The sequence below is a fragment of the Panthera onca genome, chromosome B4 (assembly GCF_046562875.1).
Source record: "Panthera onca isolate mPanOnc1 chromosome B4, mPanOnc1 haplotype 2, whole genome shotgun sequence".
Taxonomy (NCBI): Eukaryota; Metazoa; Chordata; class Mammalia; order Carnivora; family Felidae; genus Panthera; species Panthera onca.
The window spans coordinates 91,227,572-91,254,455 of record NC_138345.1 but is presented as its reverse complement, the minus strand read 5'-3'; the positions used below and the strand labels follow the sequence as shown (position 1 = coordinate 91,254,455).

The following is a 26,884-nucleotide window of genomic DNA, read 5'->3' as shown; positions in this document are numbered from 1 at the left end:
CTGGTTGTACAAAGGCCTGGGCAAATAATGTTCCAGGTAGAAGGAACGGCAAGAGTGAAAGCTCTAAGGTGAGAATGACCTTACCGTGGTCAAGGAGCCAGAGGAAGGCCGTTGTGGCCAGAGTGCAGTGAATGGAGAGGAGAAAGATATAGGATGGGGTAAGAGAGATGAGCAGGGCTAGGTGATACCTGGTACCGTGGCTGGGTGTCTGCATATCACCCTAGGGATAATGGAAAGTCTCTGAAGAACTTTAAGCCAAAGAGTATTGTGATTTTTTAAATTATTTTATGAGATAATTCTGCAAGCCACGTGGGCAATAAGTGGGCAAATTTTGGAGTCTGTTTCAATAGTGCAGAGAGATGATAGTGACTTAGTTGCTGTGTAGGTGGTGGTAAGTGAATGGATTGGATGAATATTCCAAGGAAGAGCTGGCAGAATGTGCTTATGGATTCAAAGTAGAATGTAAGGGCAAGACAGAATCCAAGATAACTAAGAGTGTTTGGCTGTAGTAACTGCTTGAATGGGGGTGTCATGGAGTGCTGGTGGCGGGGGGGGGAAATCAATCACTCCATTTTGGACATGTTAAGATTGAAATGCCTTTTCAATATTCAAGCAGAGATGATAGATAGACAGCTGTATATCCTGAGTCCAGAGTTCAGGGAGAGGCCATGGCTGCAAATATAAATATAAGAGTCATTAGCATTTAAAGGCACGGAACAGTTTGAGATGGTAGGGGATAGCAAAGAACAGGCATATCCATATTTACAGGCTGAAAGAGGGAGGGGAGGAGGGAGAGGAGGCATCAACTAGTGGAGGCTGAAAAAAGATGTGGTTGGTGAGGTTAGTGGGGACCTAGGACCATCTGGTATACCTAAACCCAAGCAGACAGAAATTGACTCCTATGATGCTGCTCAAATGTCAAGAATGAAGAAATCAAAGAATAGTTTTACAGTAACATTGATGATGAGAGAACCTTCTGATCAAAAGTCAGTGCTACCTATACTGCATTTTAAGTGTGTACTATTTTTATAGTTTTAAACTCCAGAATACAGAAGCATTTTTTTTTAATGCTTGCACAGAATAAACTTCAACCCAATGAAAAGTAATTGCCCCCTAATAGTGATTCAGGAAAAGAGAACAAATCGGTGTGCCCTGGGCAGCCTTCCAACGGATCTCTCTTCCTACGACCTAGGAGATGATTTATAACACCCAAGAGTACTTGCCTTTCGCCATATTTCACTTTTTAAAATAAAATTTTATAGAAAGAAATTAAAAAGTTCTTTTTTTCAGAGTTGTTGCCAAACTGGATAATGATACCACCCTGTCCTTTGTCATCATTTATCATGTAAAGCATGGATACTAGTGGATCCTCATTATTTTAAGAGCTGTGGCGGCCTTGTTATTTGGTTGTTTCTCTTTTATTTAATTAAAATTCTGAACTGAATTGTAACGTAAAAAGCATCCCATGTGTAGACACAGTGTACATCCTAGCGTTGGGCTGTAAACGAAACAGTGTCACTGAAGATCTTCAAGGAACAAATACAAACAAGATTTGTGCAATTAGTGAAAATTATACATAAAGGATCAGATGAGCAAGCCGTCTTTCTCAGTGTAACTTAAACCTTTACGAGGAGCAGTAGTTCTGGGGCCACCAGGGCACTATAAAAGAAGTAATTTAATAAATGATATTCTAGTACCATCAAAGAATTGGCATTCGCCCACCTGATGTGTCTGGGGTTGGGGACTGAGTTGTGCCTCTGGGAGGATATTATTTTTTAAAGATATGTTTTATATTTAATAGGTTTCATGTGTATTTTTAGGATTATTTAACTGTGTTTTTAAGGAGCCATTTTTAGCCTTCTCAGAACTCATCTCTAAGTAATTCAATTATGTGTGAACAGCAATGTCTTTGTTCTCAGTTGTCAGGATTCTGACAGTCCCTCAAAATAAAATAAAAACATATGAAAAAGTCTAGGCCCTTAAAAATCCCCCTTTGCATGATTTTTATTTCTGCTAAATATGATCAGTTAACATTTGTCAAACGTGTAAGACCTCCTTGAATCCTTACCAGGCCCACGTTGCACAAAGCAGCTCGTATTATTGGGCCTGGGCTATATGCTGAGGTCTTCGCATGCATTCTCCCAGTTAATTCTCACAAGTTTGATATTCTCACAAAATAGATATTGTTATCCCTATTTGAGAGATGAGAAAATTAAGGCTTAAAGGATTTATGTTATGCGCCCAAAGTAAATGGAGACACCAAGTTTCAAACATTTTATGAACATAAAGCCTGTGTGCCTTGCACATTACTATGTTCACTTTATTTTTTTTTAGTTTTTTTTTAAATGTTTATTTACTTTTGAGAGAGAGCAAGAGAGACAGAGTGTGAGCAGGGGAGGGGCAGAGGGAGAGGGAGACACGGAATCCGAAGCAGGCTCCAGGCTCCGAGCTGTCAGCACAGAGCCCCACGTGGGGATCGAACCCACAAACCACGAGATCATGACCTGAGCTGAAGTCAGACGCTTAACCAACTGTGTCACCCAGGCACCTCACTATGTTCATATTCTACAAAAGAACCCCCATTTCTATGTTTGAATTGTTTGCAGTAATATTAGCTGAGAAACATTAGGCATTAGGTGAATATAATATAAAAATAGTGTGCACATGCCCTCTGTTGCTGTAAGCCTTAAGAAGAAAATTTCCGTAATAAAAAAAAAATTTTTTAATGAACAGAGAACGCTAGTAAATGTATTTCCAAAGAAGACATGCAGATGGCCAACAGACAAATGAAAATATGCTCAACATCAATAATCATCAGGAAGATGCAAATTAAAACCACAATGAAATATCACCTCACACCTGTCATCAGCTGTTATGAAAAAGCCATAAAATAAGGGTGGGTGAAGATGTAGAGAAAAGAGAACTCTCCTACGTTGTTGGTAGAAATGTAAGTTGGTGTAGCCACTCTGGAAAACAGCATGGAGGTTCCTCAAAAAATTAAAACTAGATCTACCCCATGACCCAGCAATTCTACCTCTGGGTATTTATCCAAAGAAAACAAAAACACCCATCCAAAGAGATATATGCACCCCTATGTTTACTGCAGCATTATTTACCACAGCCAAATATGGAAGCGATTGTCCATCCATAGATGAATGAGTAAACAAGAGGTAGTTCATAATACGAGGGAATGTTACTAAGCCATAAAAAAGATGGAAATCTTACCGCTTGTAACAATGTGAATGGGCCTAGAGGGTATTGTGCTAATTAAATGAGACAGAGAAAGACAAATACGATATGATTTCACTTACATGTGGAATCTAAAAAGCAAAATAAATGAGCAAACAAAATAAAACAGAAACAGGCTCATAGACACAGGAAACAAAGTGTGGGTTACCAGAGTGGGGGTTGCAATAGGTCATGGGGATGTAATGTACAGCATGGGGAATGTTGTCAATAGTATTGTAATAACTTTGTGTGATGGAGAACTAGACTTGTGGGGATCATTTTGTAATGTATAAAAAATATCAAGTGACTTTGAGGTACACCTGCAACAAATAGGATATTCTAGGTCAATTGTACGTCAATTAAAAAAAAAAGGAGGGGCCCCTGGGTGGGTCAGTCAGTTAAGTGTCCAACTTTGGTTCAGGATGTGATCTTGCAGCTCGTGAGTTTGAGCCCCTCATTGGGCTCTGTGTTGTCAGTGCAGAGCCTACTTCAGATCCTCTGTTTCCCTCTCTCTGCCCCTCCCCTGCTTGCACTTTCTCTCTCTCTCTCTCTCAAAGATAAACGTTAAAAAAAATAAAAATAAATAAATAAAATTTTTTAAAGGAGAGAGGGTGCCTGGCTGGCTCCGTCGGTGGAACATGCGACTCTTAATCTCGGGGTTGTGGTTTCAAGCCCCACGTTGGGTGTAGAGATTAAAAATAAAATCTTAAGAAAAATAAAATTCAATTTTTTAGAAAAGGAGAAAAGGAGAAAACTAAAGGAGAAAAGGAGAAAACTAAAAAGACTTTCCTTCTCTCACCTACTTCCAAGTGGCTTATCTTTGCTGATGGCAGAAAAAAAAACAAATGTGGTAAACGTTTGTGGCCCTTCTGTTTATGAAATTTGCAATAGGCCTATGTGATTTTGCAATCTAGATGAGAAGAGATCATTTAGTGGATGGACATCCAGTTCTTTTTTTTTTTTTTTTAATTTTCTTTTACATTTATTTACTTTTGATAGGCGGAGAGAGACCGAGCACAAGTGGGGGAGGGGCAGAGAGAGAGAAGGAAACACAGAATCCAAAGCAGGCTCCAGGCTCTGAGCTGTCAGCACAGAGCCCGACGCGGGGCTCGAACTCACAAACTCAAGATCATGACCTGAGCCAAAGTAGGACGCTTAACCGACTGAGCCACCCAGGCGCCCTGGACATCCAGTTCTTAACTGTGAGAGTCGTTACTCACCAACCAGGTCACCCTCAACTGAGCCTGGGGGCCTGTGAGATGAGGTCCACCCTTTGTATCAAGTTCCGTCTCAGTTACATGCAAATATGCGAAGCAAGAGCTTTTGGGGTCAAATGGAAAAAAGATAAAGGAAATGGAAAAAGATGATTTAATTATGCAGGTTGCTTGAGGCTTTCTGGTATTTCTTCACCAAATTTAACATCTTTTTTTTTTCAATTAAGTTTGTTGGTATTTAAGAAAGGTGGTAAAGTTTTCTACTTGGTTGAACAAAGAATTGTGTGACCTAATGGATTTTTAGCTAAAATCTCCCATAATTGCAATTTAAAAAGTATCCCTTGAATTCGTTTCCTGGAGGGAAGATACTGATGGGAGCAGAGTGTGAGCGGTGCTTTCATATTTCGGTTTTATGATCTCTGTTTACATAAATGTGACGTTTTTCAGATAACGCACAAACGCTTGAACTTATTTCAAGCAATACATCCCTAATTGTCAAAGAAGCAAATATCTGAGCATTATCGTACCCAACATAGCCATTCTGTGTTGTTTACTCCATCACAATAAATAGCAAATGTTTTGTTAAACTTGTCTTAAGCAAAATAGAAGCCAATAAAAGCTGCATGTATACAGTGAAGAAACACAAAGCCAGACTATACTTAAAATCAGTACCCAGATTGTTCAATGGATCTACACTCGCATGCATAACCTTTATGCAGTATATGTGTAGACAGCACGCGTCAAATGGTAACCATGCCCACCTCTACGATATCTGCTATGCTGTGAATATTCACTCTAGACCCCTGAGAAAAACGGACTTCTCACATAGCTGCTGTTCTTCTATACGCTGTGCATCTGCACTACGTATTTGTAGACGGTCTCCAAGCTAAATTGCAATTTCTCCGAAAGCATCTCTTGATATAATGTGGCAACCCCAAACATAGAATTCCCAAGTCTATGAATTTATATAAATTAAAGCACAAATTTGCATGTATTTTCTAAAAGGTGACGTCTCTGGAATATTATAGGAGCTCTGTACCCTCTTGATTCTTGCCATTAGCTCTAAGCTCTTGCTCATTTTACTCTAGGGCTCAAGAAGAAGTCACTGGGATAAAGGTGACGGCCTCCAACTTCTGCCCATTGTATTTTCCCTGTAGAATAGGAGAGGAGGGATATTTGGGGGTTGGAAGATCCTTTTAGATCTCCTGTTCGTATGCATAATTTTTCCTACCAGTACTCATAAATAGATACATATGTATGGATACCTACATCTATCAAATGCATATGCATGTATTTGTGTGTATTTATGTATGTGTGTATGTAGATATATGGATACAGATATATAGTTATACAGATATAGATACAGACCTTCCTGATTGCCTCATATGGCATTGATATACACTGATCTGGAAAATTGAAACAATGTTTATATTGGAAAATACTTAGCAATTTGCTTCTTAACATTGGATTTCATAAAAATCTCTGTTTCAAAATATACTGTGGCTCCGAGTTAAGTGCCTCGAAGTGCCCTTCTCAAGCTTTGACAGTGTGATTTTAAAATACCTTAAGGCAAATTACATGATAGATGAGAGTGAGTCAGAGAAAGTTTTAGTTATCATAGATGAACCTCCTCTAAGGTATTATTGCTAATAAAACCCAATGTAGTTTTCCATGATTTCTTTCATGATTGAAGTGTCCCAAAGCAGACCCCAATTCAGTAATAAAACTGACAACAGCGATGGAAGAAAAGGTTTCTTTTATTCTGGATGTTTGTACATGTCAGTAACTTGTTAATTGGAAAATTGGAAGGGTCCTACCGAGTCTAATGCTACAAAATCGGTTCAAAATTAAACATTCACATTTTGTGTAGTTGAATTGCATTTTCCTTGTTTGTCCTCATTAACTACAAAAGCTGAATCTTTGTTCAGGCAAGATTTATGGGGAAAAATAGTGAAATTGATGAAGTAGACACAACCCAAGGAGAGTTAGACAAGCAAGTAATTCGTGAGGAAACTGTACGTCTGAATAATTTGTCTCAGAAGCAAATGAAGATAATTTGATCATCTTTGGACTATTAAATCTAGGTACCTGGGTTTTAATTTTTATTTTGCCACTGACAAATTGAATCAGAATAGACTGTTTAATGAATGTCAGTGAGTTTCTCCAACTGAAAACTCAGCAAACGGTAGCCCAGAGCTTTGAAAAAAATGATGTGCCAACTATCTGCCTCTTCATTAAGATAGAAAATGGAAGGGGGCGCCTGGGTGGCTCAGTCGGTTAAGCGTCCGACTTCAGCTCAGGTCACGATCTCATGGTCCGCGAGTTTGAGCCCCGCATCGGGCTCTGGGCTGATGGCTCAGGGCCTGGAGCCTGCTTCCGATTCTGTGTCTCCCTCTCTCTCTGCCCCTCCCCCGTTCATGCTGTGTCTCTCTCTGTCTCAAAAATAAATAAACGTTAAAAAAAAATTTTTTTTAAAAAGATAGAAAATGGAAGGACAAAAAAAAAAAAAAAAAAAAAAAAAAAAAGAAAATGGAAGGACAGGTTGGACAATGGTCATATTGGTTTACGTTAGTCAGATAACACACTTCTGTCTCCACTACAGGTTGTTTAAACTCTATTGAGGCAGTGCAGCAATACTAGGGAAAGAATGGTCTTTGATGTCAGGCACCCTGGGTTCGATTCGTGGCACTTATTAGCTGTTTAGGCTGAGACAGATTTTTAGCTTCCCGGAGATTTAATTTTCTCATCTGTAAAAATGGGGAAACCAGTGTCTATGACTGTCAAAGTAAATCCCCAGTCAAAGGAGTTCATGTGGTGGTGAAAAGCAGGTCGACGATTATAAGGTGGTGTGATAAGGGCTCTCATGAAAACATAGATTTGTTGCTGGGGGCTTTTTTGTTGCTGCTGGCTCTTGTGTCTCATTCAGCTTCCTCACTCACCGGGTAGAGGGATGGGGAACCATCACCTTTGGAACTCAGATCAGTCCCGGTGCTTTATTTACACTGTTTATTCAATCCTCACAGCAATCCTAAGAGGTAGGTACAGTACTATTTCCACTGTAGAGGTGAGGAGACTGGCGCTCCAAGAGAATAAGTAACTTGTCCCTGGTCACGCAATAACTAGCAAAGCCGTCCAAACCGTGAAAGTTGCAGTGCAGTAAAACTCTGGTGCATTAAAATGGGTTTAATGTTTTGCATCCAAAAATTGTTTCCGGTCCAACACCCTTGCAAGGTTTCATCTGTATAATCACTGCCTCTCACTGTAAAACCAGAGAGTATCCAAAGTAGGGCTTTAAATAACAAACCTCACAGACTCCCTGGATTCTGACAGCCATGATAAATCCTGCTTTAATCATGCATGAAAAACACATGTCATCTGTTTGATAAGCAGTCATCTGCTGTTGCTTGACCTGGCAATGAATTAATAAAGCAAAACATGTGGCAACTCAAGGCATACGTATGAAGTATATTATTCCCAAAGCATCCAAATGTGATTCTTACCCTTCACCTAACGGGCAGAAAGGTGTTGGCTCTAAAATGGCATATAGCGACACTAGCCCGCACTTACAAATTGAGCTGGCACCTGGGAATTTTTAAAACTAAAAGCCATTAAAGAAAGCGAGTTCGGAGAATAGGCCCTGAAAGGAGCCAAGGCCAGAAGAGATGGCAGTCTGGGAAAGAATGGCTAATTAGGTGTTAGTCACCGGGCTTCATAGGCTCCCTGTGAAATTATTAGGGGCAGCAAAGAGTCTGCACCTGTCTGTTCTGTTACTCCGCTGCACAGAACCACTCCTGAGTCTGTAAACTCCCTACTCTGGAGCCTGGATCTTTGCAGAGATGGGCTGGGGGAGCCAGAGGAGGAGGAAAGACAGACTTCAATGATCTCCTTTGCCAACCACATGAGGCATACCACCATTTTCTTTGTCGTCTTGCTGGGGGTGGCCTGGTCCAAGATTTATTTTCCCCCTCCAGCTGCATGAACACTAAAGAAAGGCTTAAAATATTGTAAGCAGCAGGCTATGAACGTGGTGTCTGGAATACTAGAGGAGAAAAGAGAGTGTCCCACAATGTATTCATTGTAAGATGATAAACCACTTGTAGGAACTAGTTCATAAATGCTCTATCAGTAGAGAATGGTTGGCATAGAGGAAGAGTTAGAGAGATAAATTCAGCCAGATTTCATCTCCTAAAATACTTGGAGCTCCTTGGCTAAAAGGCATTCTTTCAAGTGATTTGTTTGTGTGCCAGAAAAAAACAAAAAAAAACCTTGAATCTTATATCGTAAATTAAGCTAAGAATTCATGACAAGGAAGTGAGATCTGAAAACTGGGAGATGATATTTTCTTTTCTAAATTCAAATTCCGGGAAATCAAATGCAGCCCCAAGTCTCTGTCCTCTATCAATATATGTAGTCAGCGAGAACACACCCAGACGTGACGGCTCTCTGAAAATGTGCCTCTTTTTCGTACACACACACACACACAGAGAAATTATAAAAATGGATGTGAATCAAATTTTGGTAAATAACACATCATTGTGGTGAACAGCCGACTCTATAAAGATGTGTAAGTTAAAGCTTCATTTCTGCACTTGGTTTCCTGGGAGCATTTAGGCATCTTATTTCATTTCTATAAGCTTCTATCTCCTCATATGTCAAGTAGTATAATTGTACCTGAACAATTATATTGTTGTGAACATTGATTATGTCTTAAGGTATTAAGAACAATGCTAGGCATGTAGTATACCCACACTGCTTTTGATTTTTTTAAAAAAAATTTTAATGTTTATTTATTTTTGAGAGAGAGAGACAGATCACAAGCAGGAAGGAGCAGAGAGAGAGGAGACACAGAATCTGAAGCAGGCTCCAGGCTCTGAGCTGTCAGCACAGAGCTGGACGCAGGGCTCGAACCCATGAACCTCAAAATCATGACCTGAGCTGAAGTTGGACGCTTAACCAACTGAGCCACCCAGGTGCCCCACTCTCAATTTTAATATCATAGTAGTTGTATTAAAATCACCATGGAATACTATTTAGGATGAGCAATGGCACATTCTTCCTTAAAACTAGAACTCCTTTTGTAAAATGAATTTATCTCTCTCTGTCTTTTTTTTTTTTTTTTTTTTTTTTTTTTGCTATTCTAAGTGTTATTGAGTTGTGAGGATAAGATTATACACATAAAGGACTTAGATTGATACTGTCATACCATGAGTGTTCAGTAAGTATTAGCTATAACTGTTTATAGTATGGTCAGTATTATTTACATCTTAAAATGTCTTATGGTTGGGCGCCTGGGTGGCTCAGTTGGTTGAGTGTTCGACTCTTGATTTTGGCTCAGGTCATGATCTCATGGTTTGTGAGATTAAATCCTATGAAAGTCTCTGCTCTGACAGCGTGGAGTCTGCTATTCTCTCTCTTCCTCTCTCTCTCTCTCTCTCTCTCTCTCTCTCTCTTGTCTCTCTCTCTCTGCCCCTCCCATTATCTCTCTCTCAGAATAAATAAACATTTAAAAAGACAGTAAATAAAATGTCTTATGGTTGACCCAAGTAGTTTGAACTACTTATTAAAGAGAGCACAAAGTCTGGGGTGCCTGGGGGGGCTCAGTCAGTTAAGCCTCTGACTTCGGCTGAAGTCATGATTTCACTGTTTATGGGTTCGAGCCCCCTGATGGACTCTCATTTCAGGGAGACATTCTTTGTCTCCCTCTTTCTCTGTCCCTCCCCTTGCTCGCACTCTGTCTCTTTCTCAAAAATAAATAAACAAAAGAGGGAGAGAGAGAGAAAGAGAGAGAGCACAAAGTCAGAAGTAAAGGTCTGTAAGAAAGTATTTAGAATACTTGTAGAGGAAACCCACAGCATTGATGTATAATGAAAGAAGTATCTAAAAAATCTTACATGATGACAATCAAACCCTAATTTTTCTTCATGTAACTAATATCTTTCACATATAGCCAGGGAATTCAACCTGAGGTTCACTTTTCCTTGTTTACTTTGCTCTCCAAAAAATTCTGGTTTAATCCTCTTTCCCCGTTACCATAAAGTCTCATCTCCTCTTTCACTGTTTGGATTATTAATGACAGTAGACCCTTGGAAAAAGTTTTGGTTTTTCTGGCATATTGGAAACATCCTTTGGAGTATTGTTTCTGAGGACCCACTTGAGCCATGAAGGAGGGAGCTGGGAGTCACACAATGAGGTTGGCTCATATGATCCTTGTGGTTTGGTCAGATCAATGACCCTGGGAAAACAGTCTGTGCTCCTAGCTGCAAAATGTTACTCAAGGTTAAAATCTATACTACTTATTTTTCCCCATTCTTTTTCTCCAGGATGCTAGATACAGAGACAGATTTTTCAGCTTATGTGTTAGAAACTAAGTCTGAATGGTGGTGGTTATCCTTTTTCGGTTTCGTTTAGCAATTTGTCAGCAATAGTGACTAGCTGATCATTTATTTGTATAAAGTCGTTCGCCAGCAGTTGGCATTTGTTTTAGCTTACACTATACTTGGTTAATAAGAAAAAGGGAAAAAAAGAAAAAGAAAAAATACTAAGTCACTGAACCAGATTGGAAAGTTGCCTTAGTTGTAAAATTGCATAATGTCACTGATTGCTGGAGCACCAGGTGAGGGCTTTAAAGGTTATTTTCTCAATAATCAAACCTATACCAGAATGCTCCCCCCATAGGTGAATCCTTCTTTTATCTAATGATATCCAGTGTTTCTTCCCTCACTGGCACAAGATTTAGACCTCTTTTTTTTTTTTTTTTAGTTTTTTTTTTAATGTTTATTTCTGAGAGAGAGAGTTAGAGAGAGAGAGACAGAGTGGGAGTGGGAGAGGGACAGAGAGAGAGGGAGACACAGAATCTGAAGCAGGCTCCAGGCTCCGAGCTGTCAGCACAGAGCCCGTCGCCAGGCTCGAACTCATCAACCGCAAGATCATGACCTGAGCTGAGGTCGAACGCTGAACTGACTGAGCCACCAGGCACGGCCCAAGATTTAGACCTCTTAAAATAAAGTCGCCCTGATTGCATTTTCCTTCCTCTAATTTTTTTCCGCAAACTTTGACCTCTTTCTTGTAACTGAAATTTCATACTGAAATGTTCTAAATATGGAAAGCTTTGCAGTAAGATCACGTAAAAGAAGAGTTCTTGAATGATCCACTTTTGACGCCGTGACCATTGTTATTGGGACGTTAAAAAAAAAAATCTCAGTCTTTTCAATGGAGACATGTTTAACATTTTGTTTCACGAGTTCGCTCGGGAAGATCTATGTACTCGTAAAAGTTTTTCTCTAAAAGTTACTCCAGTTGAAATTGTGATCAATATGTGTCAAAGTAACTCCTTTTTTAAAAATTGTTTTTTATTCAGCTAGAACTAGCATGCGGTGTTATATTCATTTCAGATGTACAGTGTAATGATTCAGCAGTCCTGTCCATCTCTCAGTGCTCACCAACACGAGGACACTCTTCATGCCCTTTATCTGTTTCACCCATTTCCTCACCCCCATCAACCACCAGTTTGCTCTCTGTATTAATCAAAGTAACTTCTTCATTTCATCTTATTTATTGGTCAAAAATTGGGGGAACCTTAGTTACTCCAAATGTTTTACTTCTATTGATCCTCCCACCAAGCTCCAGTTCTATTATGTATAATCATATGAACCCCCCGCCCAAGAATACTCAGATATGTTCTAGCCTATTGATACCCACATACTTCTTCCTGAATAATGGTACACTTTTTTTTTACATGTTTATTTTTTTTTTAATTTTTTTTTTTTTTTTTTTTTTTTTTTTTTTTGAGACAGAGAGAGACAGAGCATGAACAGGGGAGGGGCAGAGAGAGAGGGAGACACAGAATCGGAAGCAGGCTCCAGGCTCTGAGCCATCAGCCCAGAGCCCGACGCGGGGCTCGAACTCACAGACTGTGAGATTGTGACCTGAGCTGAAGTCGGACGCTTAGCCGACTGAGCCACCCAGGCGCCCCACATGTTTATTTATTTTTGAGAAAGAGAAAGAGAAAGAGAGAGAGAGAGAATGAGCAGGGGGAGGGGCAGAGAGAGAGAGAGACAGACAGACAGAATCCAAAACAGGCTCCCGGCTCTGAGCTGTCAGCACAAAGCCCAATGCAGGGCTCGAACCCCTGAACTGTAAGATCATAATCTGAGCCGAAGTCAGATGCTTAACCAACTGAGCCACCCAGGCACCCCAGTGATGCACTTTTTAAATAAGAATTAGCAAATGTGGCTTTAGATACCCAATGCTCATTACCCTGAAGTAACTCATATTTTTCCCCACATTCTTAGTCTAATGCTAAGCACCTGTGGAGCCTACACAGTTTCATAATGTTAAGATACCGCTGGGGCGCCTGGGTGGCGCAGTCGGTTAAGCGTCCGACTTCAGCCAGGTCACGATCTCGCGGTCCGTGAGTTCGAGCCCCGCGTCAGGCTCTGGGCTGATGGCTCGGAGCCTGGAGCCTGTTTCCGGTTCTGTGTCTCCCTCTCTCTCTGCCCCTCCCCCGTTCATGCTCTGTCTCTCTCTGTCCCAAAAATAAAAAAAAAAAAAAAAAAAAAAAAAGATACCGAGAATATCAGCTGCCATAATCTGATGGTTAAATCAAAGAATTAAAGTGTATACTCTCCCTACATAGAAGCTGTACTGACTTTAACTTTTTAAAGTTTTTAGTTGGGGGAGGGGGGCGCCTGGGTGGCTTAGTCGGTTGAGCGTCCGACTTCGGCTCAGGTCACGATCTCACGGTCCGTGGGTTCGAGCCCCGCGTCGGGCTCTGGGCTGATGGCTCAGAGCCTGGAGCCTGCTTCCGATTCTGTGTCTCCCTCTCTCTCTGCCCCTCCCCCGTTCATGCTCTGTCTCTGTCTCAAAAATAAATAAAACGTTAAAAAAAAAATTTTAAGTTTTTAGTTGGGATCTGTTATGGTAATGAAAATAGGCTTCATGGCATTGTGTCCATCCCTTTAGAAATACTGATTCCTTGGTGAGGAGGCCAGCCTGTGACTGTTGTGACTCTTGTTCATCTGTTCCTGCTAGAAACAGTACTTAAGAAGAAGCATAGGGGTTATCATTTATGATTCAGACACATGAGCAAGAGGAATGCCAGAGGCAGAAAATGTGCAATTTCATGCTCATTAATTTCAGAGAGGATTTGCAAATTAACCTGGCCCGAGATATTACTCTTTGAAACAAACTGTAGGCATCACCAAGAGGCACAGTTATTGCAGACCATTTCCACAAGGTTGACCAGATGCTCGGGGGCTGCAGTGGTCCTATGTATCCCCCCCATGAAGATCATAGGCCAGTTTCTGGGCTGGAGACCTCCCCGGTTCCAAGAGAACTGTGCACATGCGTCAAGGGAGCAACTTTGTGTCTGGAGAAAAAGAGTTTAAGGAGAGAGTACCACAGAAGATTCTCTCCCCCATGTCCCCACCATGACGCAGGACATAACTTTACATTTTCAGTCGACTTTTATTGGCTAGGGGGTAATCACACCATACTATTTCCTGTCTCCACCTTAATCCATCCACTGCTGTAGGTAATCTAACCTTAGATGTATCCAGTTACCCCATGAACTAGCCATTTTAGGATTGTAAAGGGGTGTAGAGTGGATCGGGAAAAGATGAAATTCACTCAGAATCGTAACACTGCCCCAGTTTCATTTCCATTTGAGGAAATAATTCTATAAGTAATTTGATAATTATCATATTTAAGAACTGGGAATACCATTGAAGCCATTCTGCCAGCTTCTTTGTGGGCTGCCACTGACACTATCAGGTGACGAATAGGACAGATGCATCATCACTACCCGTGCTGTTGCTGTTGGGTCAGATCAACTGGAACAGGGCTTCCCAACCTTTAATGCACATACAAATCACATGGAGATTTTGTTAAATCCGATTCCATAGGTCTGGGCCGGGGCCTGAGATCCTGCATTTCTGACAAGCTCCCAGGCAATGCCCAATGCCACTTGTCTATGGACCACATTTTGAGTAGCAAGGAGTTAGTTAACGGGGCAGTGAGGGAGAAAAATGGTCTTATACGACCAGCCTGCAGCAATCTGAGCTCTATGGTTGGCATGGTGTTTAGCTGTAAATATGTAATCCCCGAAATGGTTATGTGATTGTGATATAATTTTAGAGGACATTCTATCATTGTGACAAAACCACTGTACCTTTCTTTTTAAAATGAAGTCATTCTCTGTTTGGATGATTTTTTTATTCGATGTTCAAAAGTCAAAGACTTGGTCCCATTTAAGAATGTAAAGCACATCTGTGTCTGATCTATAAAACTATACAGAAACCTGCAGAGCCAAGGATAGACAACAATGCCACGCAGATGCAAAACAAAGAACACAAGAGAGGAGGGAAAGACAGTTGGAGAGGGGAAAACCATCTCTTAATAGGAAGAAGACTGTCCAGGAGCAACACACCGCCTCTGCCTCCTGCCATCAAGCTCAGATCATTCCTCCTTTCTTCTGGTTTAAATCTAGTGTGTGGACTATTGTATCCCATTGGGCAAGGAGATGAAATTAATTCATGCTCATGATCAGCTGTAAGCAGGTATCCAACCTGCTTCCATACACCAAAGCAATAGAACTGAAGCCCGTTTAAGACTCAGAAGTTTCTGACTCTGGAAAAGATTGAGGGTGCATTTTTTGTTTGGTCCTAGGGGAAAAAATATTATTTTATCAAAGATTAGGAACCATTTGGGATTGAAGAGGAGTATTGTGCTGTATCTTTGTGCTTTTCTTTAAATTATTCAGGGAGGGGCGCCTGGGTGGCTCGGTCGGTTAAGCGTCCAACTTCGGCTCAGGTCATGATCTCACGGTCCGTGAGTTCGAGCCCCGCGTCGGGCTCTGTGCTGATAGCTCAGAGCCTGGAGCCTGTTTCAGATTCTGTGTCTCCCTCTCTCTCTGCCCCTCCCCTGTTCATGCTCTGTCTCTCTCTGTCTCAAAAATAAATAAATGTTAAAAAAAAATTAAAAAAAAAATAAATTATGCAGGGAATGGTGCTTGTATTTATACATTATTTTAATAAGGATAAGACATAACTAAGTTCTATTGTCAAAACCCTTTGACAGCTATCCTTGTGGACATCTTGCTTAAATTTTAGAATGTGCCCCACACTGCCAAGGCAGCAAATGAAACTGGAGGTCTAGTATCTAAAAAAGAGAAACGGCCGACTTACAGCACATTCATGCTGGGCTGGGATGAAATGAAAAGATTATGGTCCCATGTCACACAAAACTTCCATGTTAGCTGAAAACTAAAATGGCCCATTTCTTGATTTTTCTGCTTGCAGAGCTCTGGATAAGTTCATTTCAGTGGCTCTCCCTTTCTCTTCCCATGCCCCTCCCCACCAGCACCCTAAGCCCATGCTCATTTCTCCCATCAGCTAATGAAGCACATGTTCCAGTCTCAAACCCATGAAGCAATAAGGATTCCTCAATCACCATTCCACTTAAAGTTTTATAATCTTTTATCCACTTTGATTCTTAGTTTGCACACAGTAGGCACTAAAATTTCTGGGATGTAATTGAATTCAAGAGGCAGATCATTCCCTTCACAATGGATTTCATTTTGTTCCATTCATGAAAAACAGTTTTCTTCGGAGTTGGTAATGACGTGCATGAACATTGTGGCATGAGCTGCCTATCTCCCCGCTGCTAGGAAGTGGTCCTAATGTTTAATTGCACAAAATGCCTCCCCCCCCCCCCAATCAAGAAGTTAAGAGATCTGCTGGCTTAGCTAGCGCCTCAATTGTGCATAATTAGTTGCTAGGCATTGTTTAGCATAGGCTGATTAGTCTCAGCCAAAGGAAATTATTTTTTTTTTTCTTCAACAAAGCCATGAACACAGCTCGAGATTCTTGAAACCATAGTCATATCCTGTCCCGCTGGGAATCCCAGACACTGGGACTAGGGGAGGCAGGAGATGGAGAGACAAGAAGCAGCCTGATTGCACATGGATGCTATTTGATATCAAGCAACTATTCAAGGTTATGAGAACATGAGGGGACCTGAGTCCATTCCTCAAGATGTGGTTTTCTCAGCCCCAGCATGGGCTTTGGTTGTGATGCAGAACGAAGGCGCCTGTGTTTGCTTTCCAAGTTTACAAAAACCAGCTTCACTCAGAATATGTAATCAAAACAAATGATTTGTGTTTGCCACTCCTGTGTTTGACACATGGGGAGACTGACCAAACTTGGGGGAATGAGAGGGACAGATGGTCTTCCCATTGTTCCACTTCTGTTGTAAGTATATGCTTGGCTAAGCCCTTTCTGTGCCTCTGTCACAGTGTCGATTCTCCATTTAATGGAGGGCATTTTCCCTCGCCTCATGGGATGTCACTCTAAAGGGGACCTATGCTCTTCCTTGTTATAACCAATACATAGCCCCTATGACAGTGGGCGGCCATCATGTGTGACAGTGATTATTTAGCTGCTAAGATGTCATTAGAGAAGGTTGACAGTTCTGACACCCTATGGTGCCCTTAATGATTACTTACAGCATTCACTTCAGTGAACAGTAGCTCACCAGTTGAATGTCTGCTTTGCCCCTATGGTGACTTTCAATAAGGATCCCTTTTTATGTGATCTATCATCAAAGTCAAGGCTGGAAGTCCTGTGTGAAAATCAGAATTCTTTTGCTTAGAGGCATTATCCTAAAGGACGTTTGATAAATCTTTCTGTAGTCTGAATTAAAATTAAAGGAAATGTATTTTTTATTTTAAAAATATTCTTTTGGGGCGCCTGGGTGGCGCAGTCGGTTAAGCGTCCGACTTCAGCCAGGTCACGATCTCGCGGTCCGTGAGTTCGAGCCCCGCGTCAGGCTCTGGGCTGATGGCTCGGAGCCTGGAGCCTGTTTCCGATTCTGTGTCTCCCTCTCTCTCTGCCCCTCCCCCGTTCGTGCTCTGTCTCTTTCTGTCCCAAAAATAAATAAAAAACGTTGAAAAAAAAATTTTTTTTAAATAAAAATATTCTTTTAACATTTATTCATTTTTGAGAGACAGAGAGAGACAGAGCACGAGCTGGGGAGGGACAGAGAGAGAGGGGGACACAGAATCCAAAGCAGGCTCCAGGCTCCAAGCTGTCAGCACAGAGCCCGACGCAAGGCTTGAACCCACGAACCCGCGAGACCATGACCTGAGCTGAAGTCGGACACTTAACCGACTGAGCCACCCAGGTGCCCCAAGGAAATATATTTCAATATTAGTTTTTATAAAGAGTCACAAATTTTTTAAATACATATTAAGTCAGTACTTAAGAGCTATTGGAAGATGATGTGACATTAAAAGGACTTGGCTATAAACCTAGAAAAAGAAAATCAGAGGTAGGAAGAAGGATGGTCCATAACAAATATTTGACTTTCTTCAGGTTGCTTATTTATAATTAATTTATAATAAATCTATAATAAATGCCCTAGGTTGAAAAGTTGAATATAATTCAATCATCTATTAGCAAATGTCTAACGAATACATGTTATGTGTCAGGCACTGTTCTAGAGATATTATCTACTGATTGATTCCTTTCCTTATTATTTGACCTATTTTTTTAACTCACCTGTGTAATTGAATGGAACTTGGAAGTCTGTTTAGTGTCTCCCTGATAAAATAAAGAAGCATTAACACGGGTCTTATATTCAGGGAACCTTTTAAGACCTTAACTGAGGAACAGTGAATTGTACTGGCATGTATTTTAAATTTTTATCTTCCAAAAAGTGAACTTACAAGGATGGATTGATACTATGGTACAACTTAAATACACTTCATGTTAGGCAAACAAATATATGGAGGAGGGGGAAATGAGATTTCTATACACACAAAAGAAATTAGCTCTGATTGCTCATTTTCATAGCCTTCTCCATAGGAATTCAACTTACGTTTTGCAAGCTGGTGGCTGGAGTGTTGTGTTCATTCGCTTACCTGTATGATACAGAAACATGCAAATAAGAACTATCAAAGCTCGTTGTTCATGCAAGAGGAAGTGGCATAAGGAGGAAAGAGCATGAGAATAAAAATAAACGAAATTCAGTCCAGACTCACTCTAGATGTGTGTTCTTCTATAAATTTACCTCTCTGGACTTTAAGTCCTGACTGTAAAATGAAAAGACTAGCCTACATTATTCCTTATAACATGAAATTCTGATGCTATGTCAACCAATCTCCATTAAGGAACACATGAGAAAACCACAATAGAAGACTCCATAGCTCTCCATGACTTTCCGCTTAAGGATTAAAAAGGTGCCCCCGACCTTCTTGTCCTTTAGTATCCTGCTCTAGAGCCATCAGCCACTGATTTATTCAGTGTCTTTCCTCCATTCTACTTTCAAGCAAAGTTTGAATCACTCACAACACTTGCTTCAAAGTCAAAGAGTTGACTTTGAGTAGATCACATCAAGAGTTGATGTCCATTCTGTAATGGGCATTTTTTCATAAAAGGCCCATGATGCCTCCTAGAGGTTTAAAATAAACAGATGTTCTTAGAATATCTTAGAATGTATTCTTAAAAGCAAATGTGAGATGGTGCCACACTGCTGTGTTGCTGTGCTCGGCTTACTTCTCATGATAAACGTTGCCAGGATTCTGACTTGCTTTCCATTAGGAATTATTGCTTTCACCTTGATTGACTTTGGCAAGCTATTCTTAGATAATGTCAAGTTTACTTCAGTCTGGAACTTTGACCAATACAACTTGGGCTTCTAGATGATTGTTTACTTTTGTTTATGCTCAGTAAGGACACTCTTAATACTGGGAGAAGGAGCGGGAGACTGGGGAATGGATATGTAGAGGCTGGCCAGGTGGCCATCTGTAATGTGGTGTCAACCTTTTAGGATGTGCATAGCTAGACTATGTCAGCTCTAAATCAAGGAAACTGTTTTCAAATATAAATGAGAAAACAACTTCACCAAAGTTGTCTACTTTTGTAGTGCAAAGTGGTAAATTTCTAGAGAAATAGCTCCTTAAAATAGAACATTGAGTGCAAAAAACCCCAGAGTCTCCTGGGTAAATCTCTTATTGCCCTTTAAGAAAATCCAACACTGGATTCAACCCAAGACTTTAATTGGCTGGACTCTTGACAAACTTAAAACGGAAGAAAGCTTTTAGGCTTCCAAGATGCTATTCCTAAAACTAGTTGTTATGATCCATATCTCCTTGACTCAGCGCTCTGTACTCATACAGTTTCAAAGATTTGGATTATAAAGGGAAATATATTTTTAGTTAGTTTTATAAAGAATCCAAATTTTCATATATAGTAAGTTTGTTTTAATAGGTGCTGTATAAAACACATTGCCTGGTTATTAAATCAATACTGTGAGAAAAACACTCAAATACTCAAGTGGAAATGATGGGGCAAATAGAGACTTTTGTAGTGCAATGTTTACATTTTGTCTTGTGGTTTCTGATTATACTCAAAATTGCATCTGCATCGAGAAGAGTCAAAGATCCAGGATACTATATTATAAGCAAAAATGATGCTGTTGATTATATTGGTATCTGAAAGTTGGTACATTATATCTGTGGTTGGCAGAACATAAAGAATTGTGTGACAAATGGAATATAAACATGAAACAGCGTGATTTCCATTTTTTAAGTTAATTGCAGCTTACAACAGTGTCAATCTTTGCTTTTTGTCATTGCTTCTAAAGGCCTTGTTAGTTTTATGAAGAAATCATGAATCATTTCAACCAGAAGTACATCGTAGAAAGGAATTGAGTTCCCCAATTTTGAAACACAAACCACTTAGTTGGGAGAATTAATGTTTTCAGATGATAAAGCCTACTTGCCGAATTAACTCCTTGTTATATTTAATAGTTTGCATTGTACAATACAGTTCTTTTTAATCATCTAGTGGTTTCCTATTACAACAACACCCACGACAAACTTACCTTACAGTATGGCCAGAAGTACCATTTGGGTCATCTAGCTTGACTCGATATGCTAGATAATTATTTTACATTATGTCCGCTATGGCCATACATATCTTATTCTTGAAAATGTTTAAGACTGTCACTCAGACATCTCTTACTTTATACAAATGCCTCATGCAAATTAGGAAGAATTCTTCCTTTCTTTTTTAACCCTAACATTTGCCATCCTAGTTCATTACTCCTGTATTCCAAGCCAGATTAAATCCTTTTCTATATTTAAATAAAACCACTTTACTTAGAATTTCATAGATCCATCACCTCTATGATCTTGTCACCTAGTGTTTTGCTCATCTAGCTTCTTGCCTGTCACAGATATGCTGAGCTTTGGTCCTTCTGTCTTTTCAGTTGTTCTCTTTATGGTTCTGCAGGTTATTTTTATCTCTTTCTAAAAGAGGGCAGATCAGCCCATTGCAATATACGTCCTCTTTTGCCAAACCATCATTCCTTTCCTGTTCTCAGCATAGCTTCTCTGGTCTTACTCTAAATGTCCATGTCCCTCCATATATCTGGATGCCATTTTGCACTTCCAAGAGGAACCCACTAATTTAGTGTGTCTTTATTTTCCTGCAATACTAATGCTCTGTCATCTGCTTATAATGCCCTGTCATCTGAAATATAACATTTCGTTTCATTTCCTTTGTTCTTCTACCTGATTATTCTTAGTGCCCACTGAGCCATTTTATTCCTTCTTTGTCTTCCTCTTATTGATATTCACTGATACTTATTTATCAATGCATGTAGGTGACAGGCAAATAATTTGTATGCTGTATTGCATAGTTCTTACCATGTTATGCCTTCAGGTACACGACAGCTTGATCCTGACAGTCCTAAGAGGTAGATGAGAAAGTATCTCTCTCCCTCTTTTATAGGGGAGAAAAGCAATGCTCAGTGCATTTTAAATGACTTGCCCCACAGCTAAGCCAAGGTTAACACTCCGATCTCCTGACTCTTTCTACCATACCATACCATATCACCTCTCTCTGGCAGAAGGATTGCAGTCCATTAAAAAATCTTCACTGCATTAGAAACTGGATGGAAATTAACCAAACGCTTCATTGTACCTTTGCAGATGAGAGCCCCTACACTAAATCCGCCAGCCAGACAAAGCCGCCTGATGGAGCGTTGGCTGTGAGGAGACAGAGCATCCCAGGTTAGACCAGACTGTTGGATTTTTCAGCTGTTTTACTTTTGAACCCTGTTATTTGGTGATCCTAAACAGTTCCAACTTGGTAATAAAAATCAATGATATTTCATAGGGTATAGACTGCATTCCACCCAACTTGTTCGAAGGATATTCATAAAAACTAGACTTTGGAAAAGCTTGCCAACTTGTGAGAAATCATCCGATGTGCAACTCCTTGGTAAAATGACTTGGAGTTATGTCAGCTCTCTCATTTACTTACTCTCTTCTCTGTTTTCAGGGGGTGACTTTCACGGCAGCATCTATTTCTTTATTGAGACGTACAAGGCAGAACAAAGGGTTCAAAATTGCTGTGGCCGAACGTATATATATTCTGAATAACAAATTACTCCTTTCTTCTTATCTCTTTGAACCTGGATTTACTTCCACTGGGCAACTCTTGTAAAATTCTGGGGCTTTGTCTCGTTAGGAAGCTGCTATTAGGATTCCTATGACACAATAAGTGATACCTGTTTTTTCAAAAAAACCATTTTGGACAAATATCTTAAACGCCTTACCCCAACACTTCAATGTTTTTGAAGCTTTGAATTTGAGAATGACACAAAAGTTGTAAAAGAGGGAAAAAAATTCAAAATATTACTCAAAATTTATAAAGCTAGTTGATTTGTGAAAAACCTCTTATGGAAGTAACTATACTTAAAAGAAGGGTTAAAATCGTTAATACACTTAGACATTTATAAAAATAATGCCTTTATATATTTTGTACAAGTGAATTGAGCACAGCTAAATCTTAGCTATGGGATTTTAGAGCATAGCATAGTAGTTTAAAAATTCAGGAGAAAGAAAGCAGTGTTTTCCAGTATTTCAGTTGAATGGTTTGGCAAATCTGTCAGTGAATAGGGGAATTTTTCCATCTGAATAAGAGCAATATGAGTCCAGTTTCTGAGCAACCCTGTTCATGATTATTATTTACTTTTATAAGAATGACATGTGGTTATTTTTATTCTTGCTGTGAAGGCTTAGATTCATTATGAAAGTACATGGCTTGTAAAGAGCCATATTGTGAACATGCTATATACATCCTTGTCTGGGTGTTTTGAAGATTCTAAAGTAATTTGATTTCTATAATTAGATGGCATCACCCAGTGCGGAGATTTCTTCTATTCCATCCCATAAACCCATCATTCTTAGTGCTGATCACATTTAGAAAAACTACTGTAGTCAGCGATGGGCTGTGTTCTCTGCTTTCTCCTTGTCAGCAGTAAGGAAGTACCCAAAGTTTGAAGTTCAAGAATGCCAGTTATCCATCAATTCCTTCTTGGCTTGTCTACATTAGCCAGTATGCAATACTCTTCTCTTGGGAAGAGTGAAGGGACTTCCTAGTGTCCTTTCCCCTTTATGTGATATTAAACAAAAGCACTGACTATAATTATGTTTTCTTTTCATGGGTTCTCTAGTGTTACTAAATTATAACATGTTTGAGGGTCAAACTTTTCCCTAAAGTCATTAAGTAGTTTTTCAAGTTACGCGCTAGGTACAAAGAAGTCATTCATCATAATCCTTAGCTCATGACATATAGTGATTCTTCATTACAGAACTTTTTCCTTTAGCCCTCCTTATATCAATTTAATTAGAATCAATTTAATTAGAATCATGAACCTATTTTGTAGGCTTCATGGGTTATTTTCTTGGGGTTTCAACATGGACAGACACCTTTTTGTTGTTCTTTAATGAGGTAGCAGCCAGAAGGGTTGGGGATCCTGAAAATTTTCTTATTTAGAATAGCCCAAGAAGAAAGTCGTCACCACCCAGAGGGCTAAGAAACCAAAGTGGTTAATAGCTGATTATTACTTACTATTATCGCAAGGAGAAAATTAAGGAACTTCTTAGAAACTGTTTCCTGACTGACTTCTAATACTTGGAATTCTGAACCTGTACTTACTTGACTTTTCTGTCTTACTACTTACAAGAACCTATTCTTGTCCTGGGGGGGGGGAAGGGGGGGAGAAGGTTGTGGGGGGCATCCTCCCTTGATCTTAGGCCAAGAGGTCACTTAAGGAGAGATCTAACCCAGCATCCAGAAGTCTTAACCAGTCACCTACTATGTTTACCACCTTTACCCCATTACCCCTACCCCATGAGAAAGAGATACACAGAGGAAGAGGCAGGGGGAAATGCATGGCCTTTATTCATTGCTGGAGCTTTAGCTGAGAAATCCTGAAATGTTCTCTGGATGAACTCCATTGAACCACACGGAGCATAAGAGCAAAATGCAGGTTTACAGCCTTCGTTCCTTCCTCCTGTGCTCCCCTGCCAATCTTACTTTCCTCAAAGGTGTTTTACCACCTTGGTAGCAAGGAAAGATGTGTCTAGAGAAAAATGCAGCAAGGAACTGCAATGAGGCCTAAACAAGAGCGTGGCTAATCCGGCAGACCCCGGATCTTCTCAGCGCAAAGGTAACTCTTAGGGCAGACATAGCCTTAGCCCCAGGGCCATTTTGCTGCCCCGGGCACTATAAGCAAACACAAGGAAACTGGAACCTTCAAGGAGCTATGGCTTTCCTCACATCTACCCCCAGACTTCACTCTCAACCATCCAGTGATGGTGATGATCACTCATGTGAGCACTTTCTCTGATAGAAGGGGTGAGAGGTAGTGGAGGAAAAGGGTAAGGTAGAGAAAGCCATCTTAAACTTCTCTATCCAACTTTTATGAAAGCTCCATTCTTTGAAACTTATCCTACAAGTGTAGACCTGGGGCTTCCTGGAGTAAATATTTATATACCTATACATAGATGAGATTTCTTAACATGGGCTCCACTGTTTTCATGGCATAATAAAGAGTAATGTGTAATAATTCTGTCCCAAAGAAATAACCTTGAATGTTAACAGAAATATAATTTGCTTTTTATTCATATTAAGATCTACCACCCCGTCTAAACTCAATATTACTACAGCAATTATTTTATACTTCACAAGTCAAATATGTATCTTTTATGAAGTGACAGTTCTAGCTGTAAATCCTTTCATTCCTTTCCTTGTCCTCCATTTCTCTTCCAAAAAACAACAACAAAAAAAGAGGGAATGGATTAAACATCCTTTAGGAGCAATGTACACTTGCTTCGGATAAAGGGGAAATGCATTATTCATGTTATTTGGAAACTTGTCATTTTAGCCATCTCTCTTATGACACTAAATGTGTAGGAACAAAAAAGATTTTTTGGCCTTTCATGAGGCTTTTTAAAATTTTAATAATGATGACAGTAAAAAAATGACATGAGTGTCTACGACCCTGAAGTTTAAATTTAGATGAAAGATCTGTTAAGTCTATTAAGAAATATTAAGGAGGCATATCTTCAGACCCATTTATGCCCATTTTTTTTTATCAAAGAGAAGATGATTTCCAAGTACAAAGATATTTTGAAGTAACAGGTTCTCTCACATATTTGTTTATTAAAAACAATCTGTTGATCTGTTCCCCTCTGTCTGACAGGTTACTGGTAAAGTTTACCACTTGAAGGTTGTGTCCAAATTATTAAAGGAAATCTGTACTGATTCTTAGTTTAACACATTGTGCAATAATTTATGGTTTTACCCACTTAGAGATGAGGCATTTAATTATGTATGTCCAACATGAATGACGGAAAAAGATAGACTACTGCTATAGACCTCAAGGCTTAGAGTTAGTGCGTTATTTATTCGACATGCTTCTTCTTTCCAAGTAGGATAGCTTTCTTTTATTATGCTAGTCTTCACAAAGATTCCTGGGCAATTCACAAATACAAGAAGCTGTCAAGCGTTTCACATCTATTGTATTTGCAAACTTGGTGCCCTGGGAAAATGATCTTAACTCTGTAGCCAGAATGAGCTACAAAAGTTTGTGTAAGATATCTGTTTTTGCTCCTAGAATATAAAAAAGACACTTATCAACTTGGCCATAATGGAATGAAGTCTACATCAGTCATTCTTGCTTCTCACGTTTGGGTGTTTGCTGCGGGAGTAAAAACATGGAGCTGAGTCTGAAATGTCCATTAGCCTCAGACGTATACACCCAAGCTGTTTAGAATACATCCAGGGAGGGTCAACACCTACTGGAAAATCAGTCTGGTAAATCATACAAGGCCATTGGCACCACGGAGAAGCTGTCAACCTTGAATTAAGAAGGAAAGGACAAGAATTTTAAAGGTTCTGCCCTCTCTGTTCAGCATTTCCCTGCCTTTGTTAACACACAATTTGACACTTCATTGGTCAAAATCTTCATTATGACAGCATATATAGTGTGACATTTACACAGGATTTTACAGCTATGACATTGCTCAGGTGTATGAAGGGCATTTACTCTGGTTGGGGCTGGTTCTCCTTTCTTCCTTTTGGTTCCACCCTTGAGTTCCTCCAAAAAAGTGGGCAAGTTTCACAGGTGGTAAACTAAAGTCAGCTGAATCAAGCACGTATGAGGCATCACACAAAAAAAGGCGCTGCACAACGTATCCATATATCAAATCATCACATTGTTCACTTAACTTGTCAATTACATCTCAATGAAGCTGGGAGGGGAGAGGTAAAGGACCATTTTTTTTTTTAAACGTTTATTTATTTTTGAGACAGGGAGAGACAGAGCATGAACAGGGGAGGGTCAGAGAGAGGGAGACACAGAATATGAAGCAGGCTCCAGGCTCTGAGCTGTCAGCACAGAGCCCGACGCGGGGCTAGAACTCACGGACCGCAAGATCATGACCTGAGCCAAAGTCGGCCGCCTAACCGACTGAGCCACCCAGGCGCCCCAGGACCATTATATTTCCAGTGTATTCTCATATGATTCAGAAAAGAAAAATTGATCTCTGTGTGTGTGTGTGTGTGTGTGTGTGTGTATGAAGGAGTATTTCATAGTGGTCCTGCAACTCTTCTATAATTTTCAAATTATTTCAAAGATAAAAAGTAAAAAAAAAAAAAAAAAGAAGAAGAAGAAGAAGAAGAAGAAAAAGAAAGGAATGGTAGCCTGGTGCACTAATGCTGCCCAAAGATACTGAGTCAGACTCTGGTGTTAGTGAGCTAGTGACCCGTGCGGTAAAATACGAAGACAAGCACCTTTGCTACTCAGTCAGGCTGTCCCTGTGTCCTCAAAACATCCAGCAGGGCTAAGGTAAGGACAAGGGGACTTAGGTCCGGGGTGTGCCCTACCAGAGCCCCTCAGAGTCCACAGTAAGAACACAAAACAACAGGGTTTACCAGCATTCTAATTGTTGCATTTTTAAGAAATTAGCAGAACTATATCACGTCTTTAGAGGTAAATGGCTAAGGTGGTAAAGTCAAGAGTCTTGGGAGCTGCACATGTGTCTGAGATCCTGTCCACACCCCCACCTTTGTTTTGTCCATGGTACT

General features: G+C 40.0%; 1 protein-coding gene across 10 annotated transcripts in view; it reads left to right on the top strand.

Annotated features, from left to right (window-relative positions):
- The window catches only part of GRIP1 (glutamate receptor interacting protein 1), a 691,569-nt gene that overhangs the window by 478,534 nt on the left and 186,151 nt on the right, over positions 1 to 26,884 (top strand). For all 10 annotated transcript variants that reach the window (XM_078449707.2, XM_081796205.1, XM_081796204.1 and 7 more), the window contains one exon: positions 21,436 to 21,516. In XM_078449707.2, coding sequence (XP_078305833.1) covers positions 21,436 to 21,516 — 81 coding nt within the window. The remainder of the gene's footprint in view (positions 1 to 21,435; positions 21,517 to 26,884) is intronic.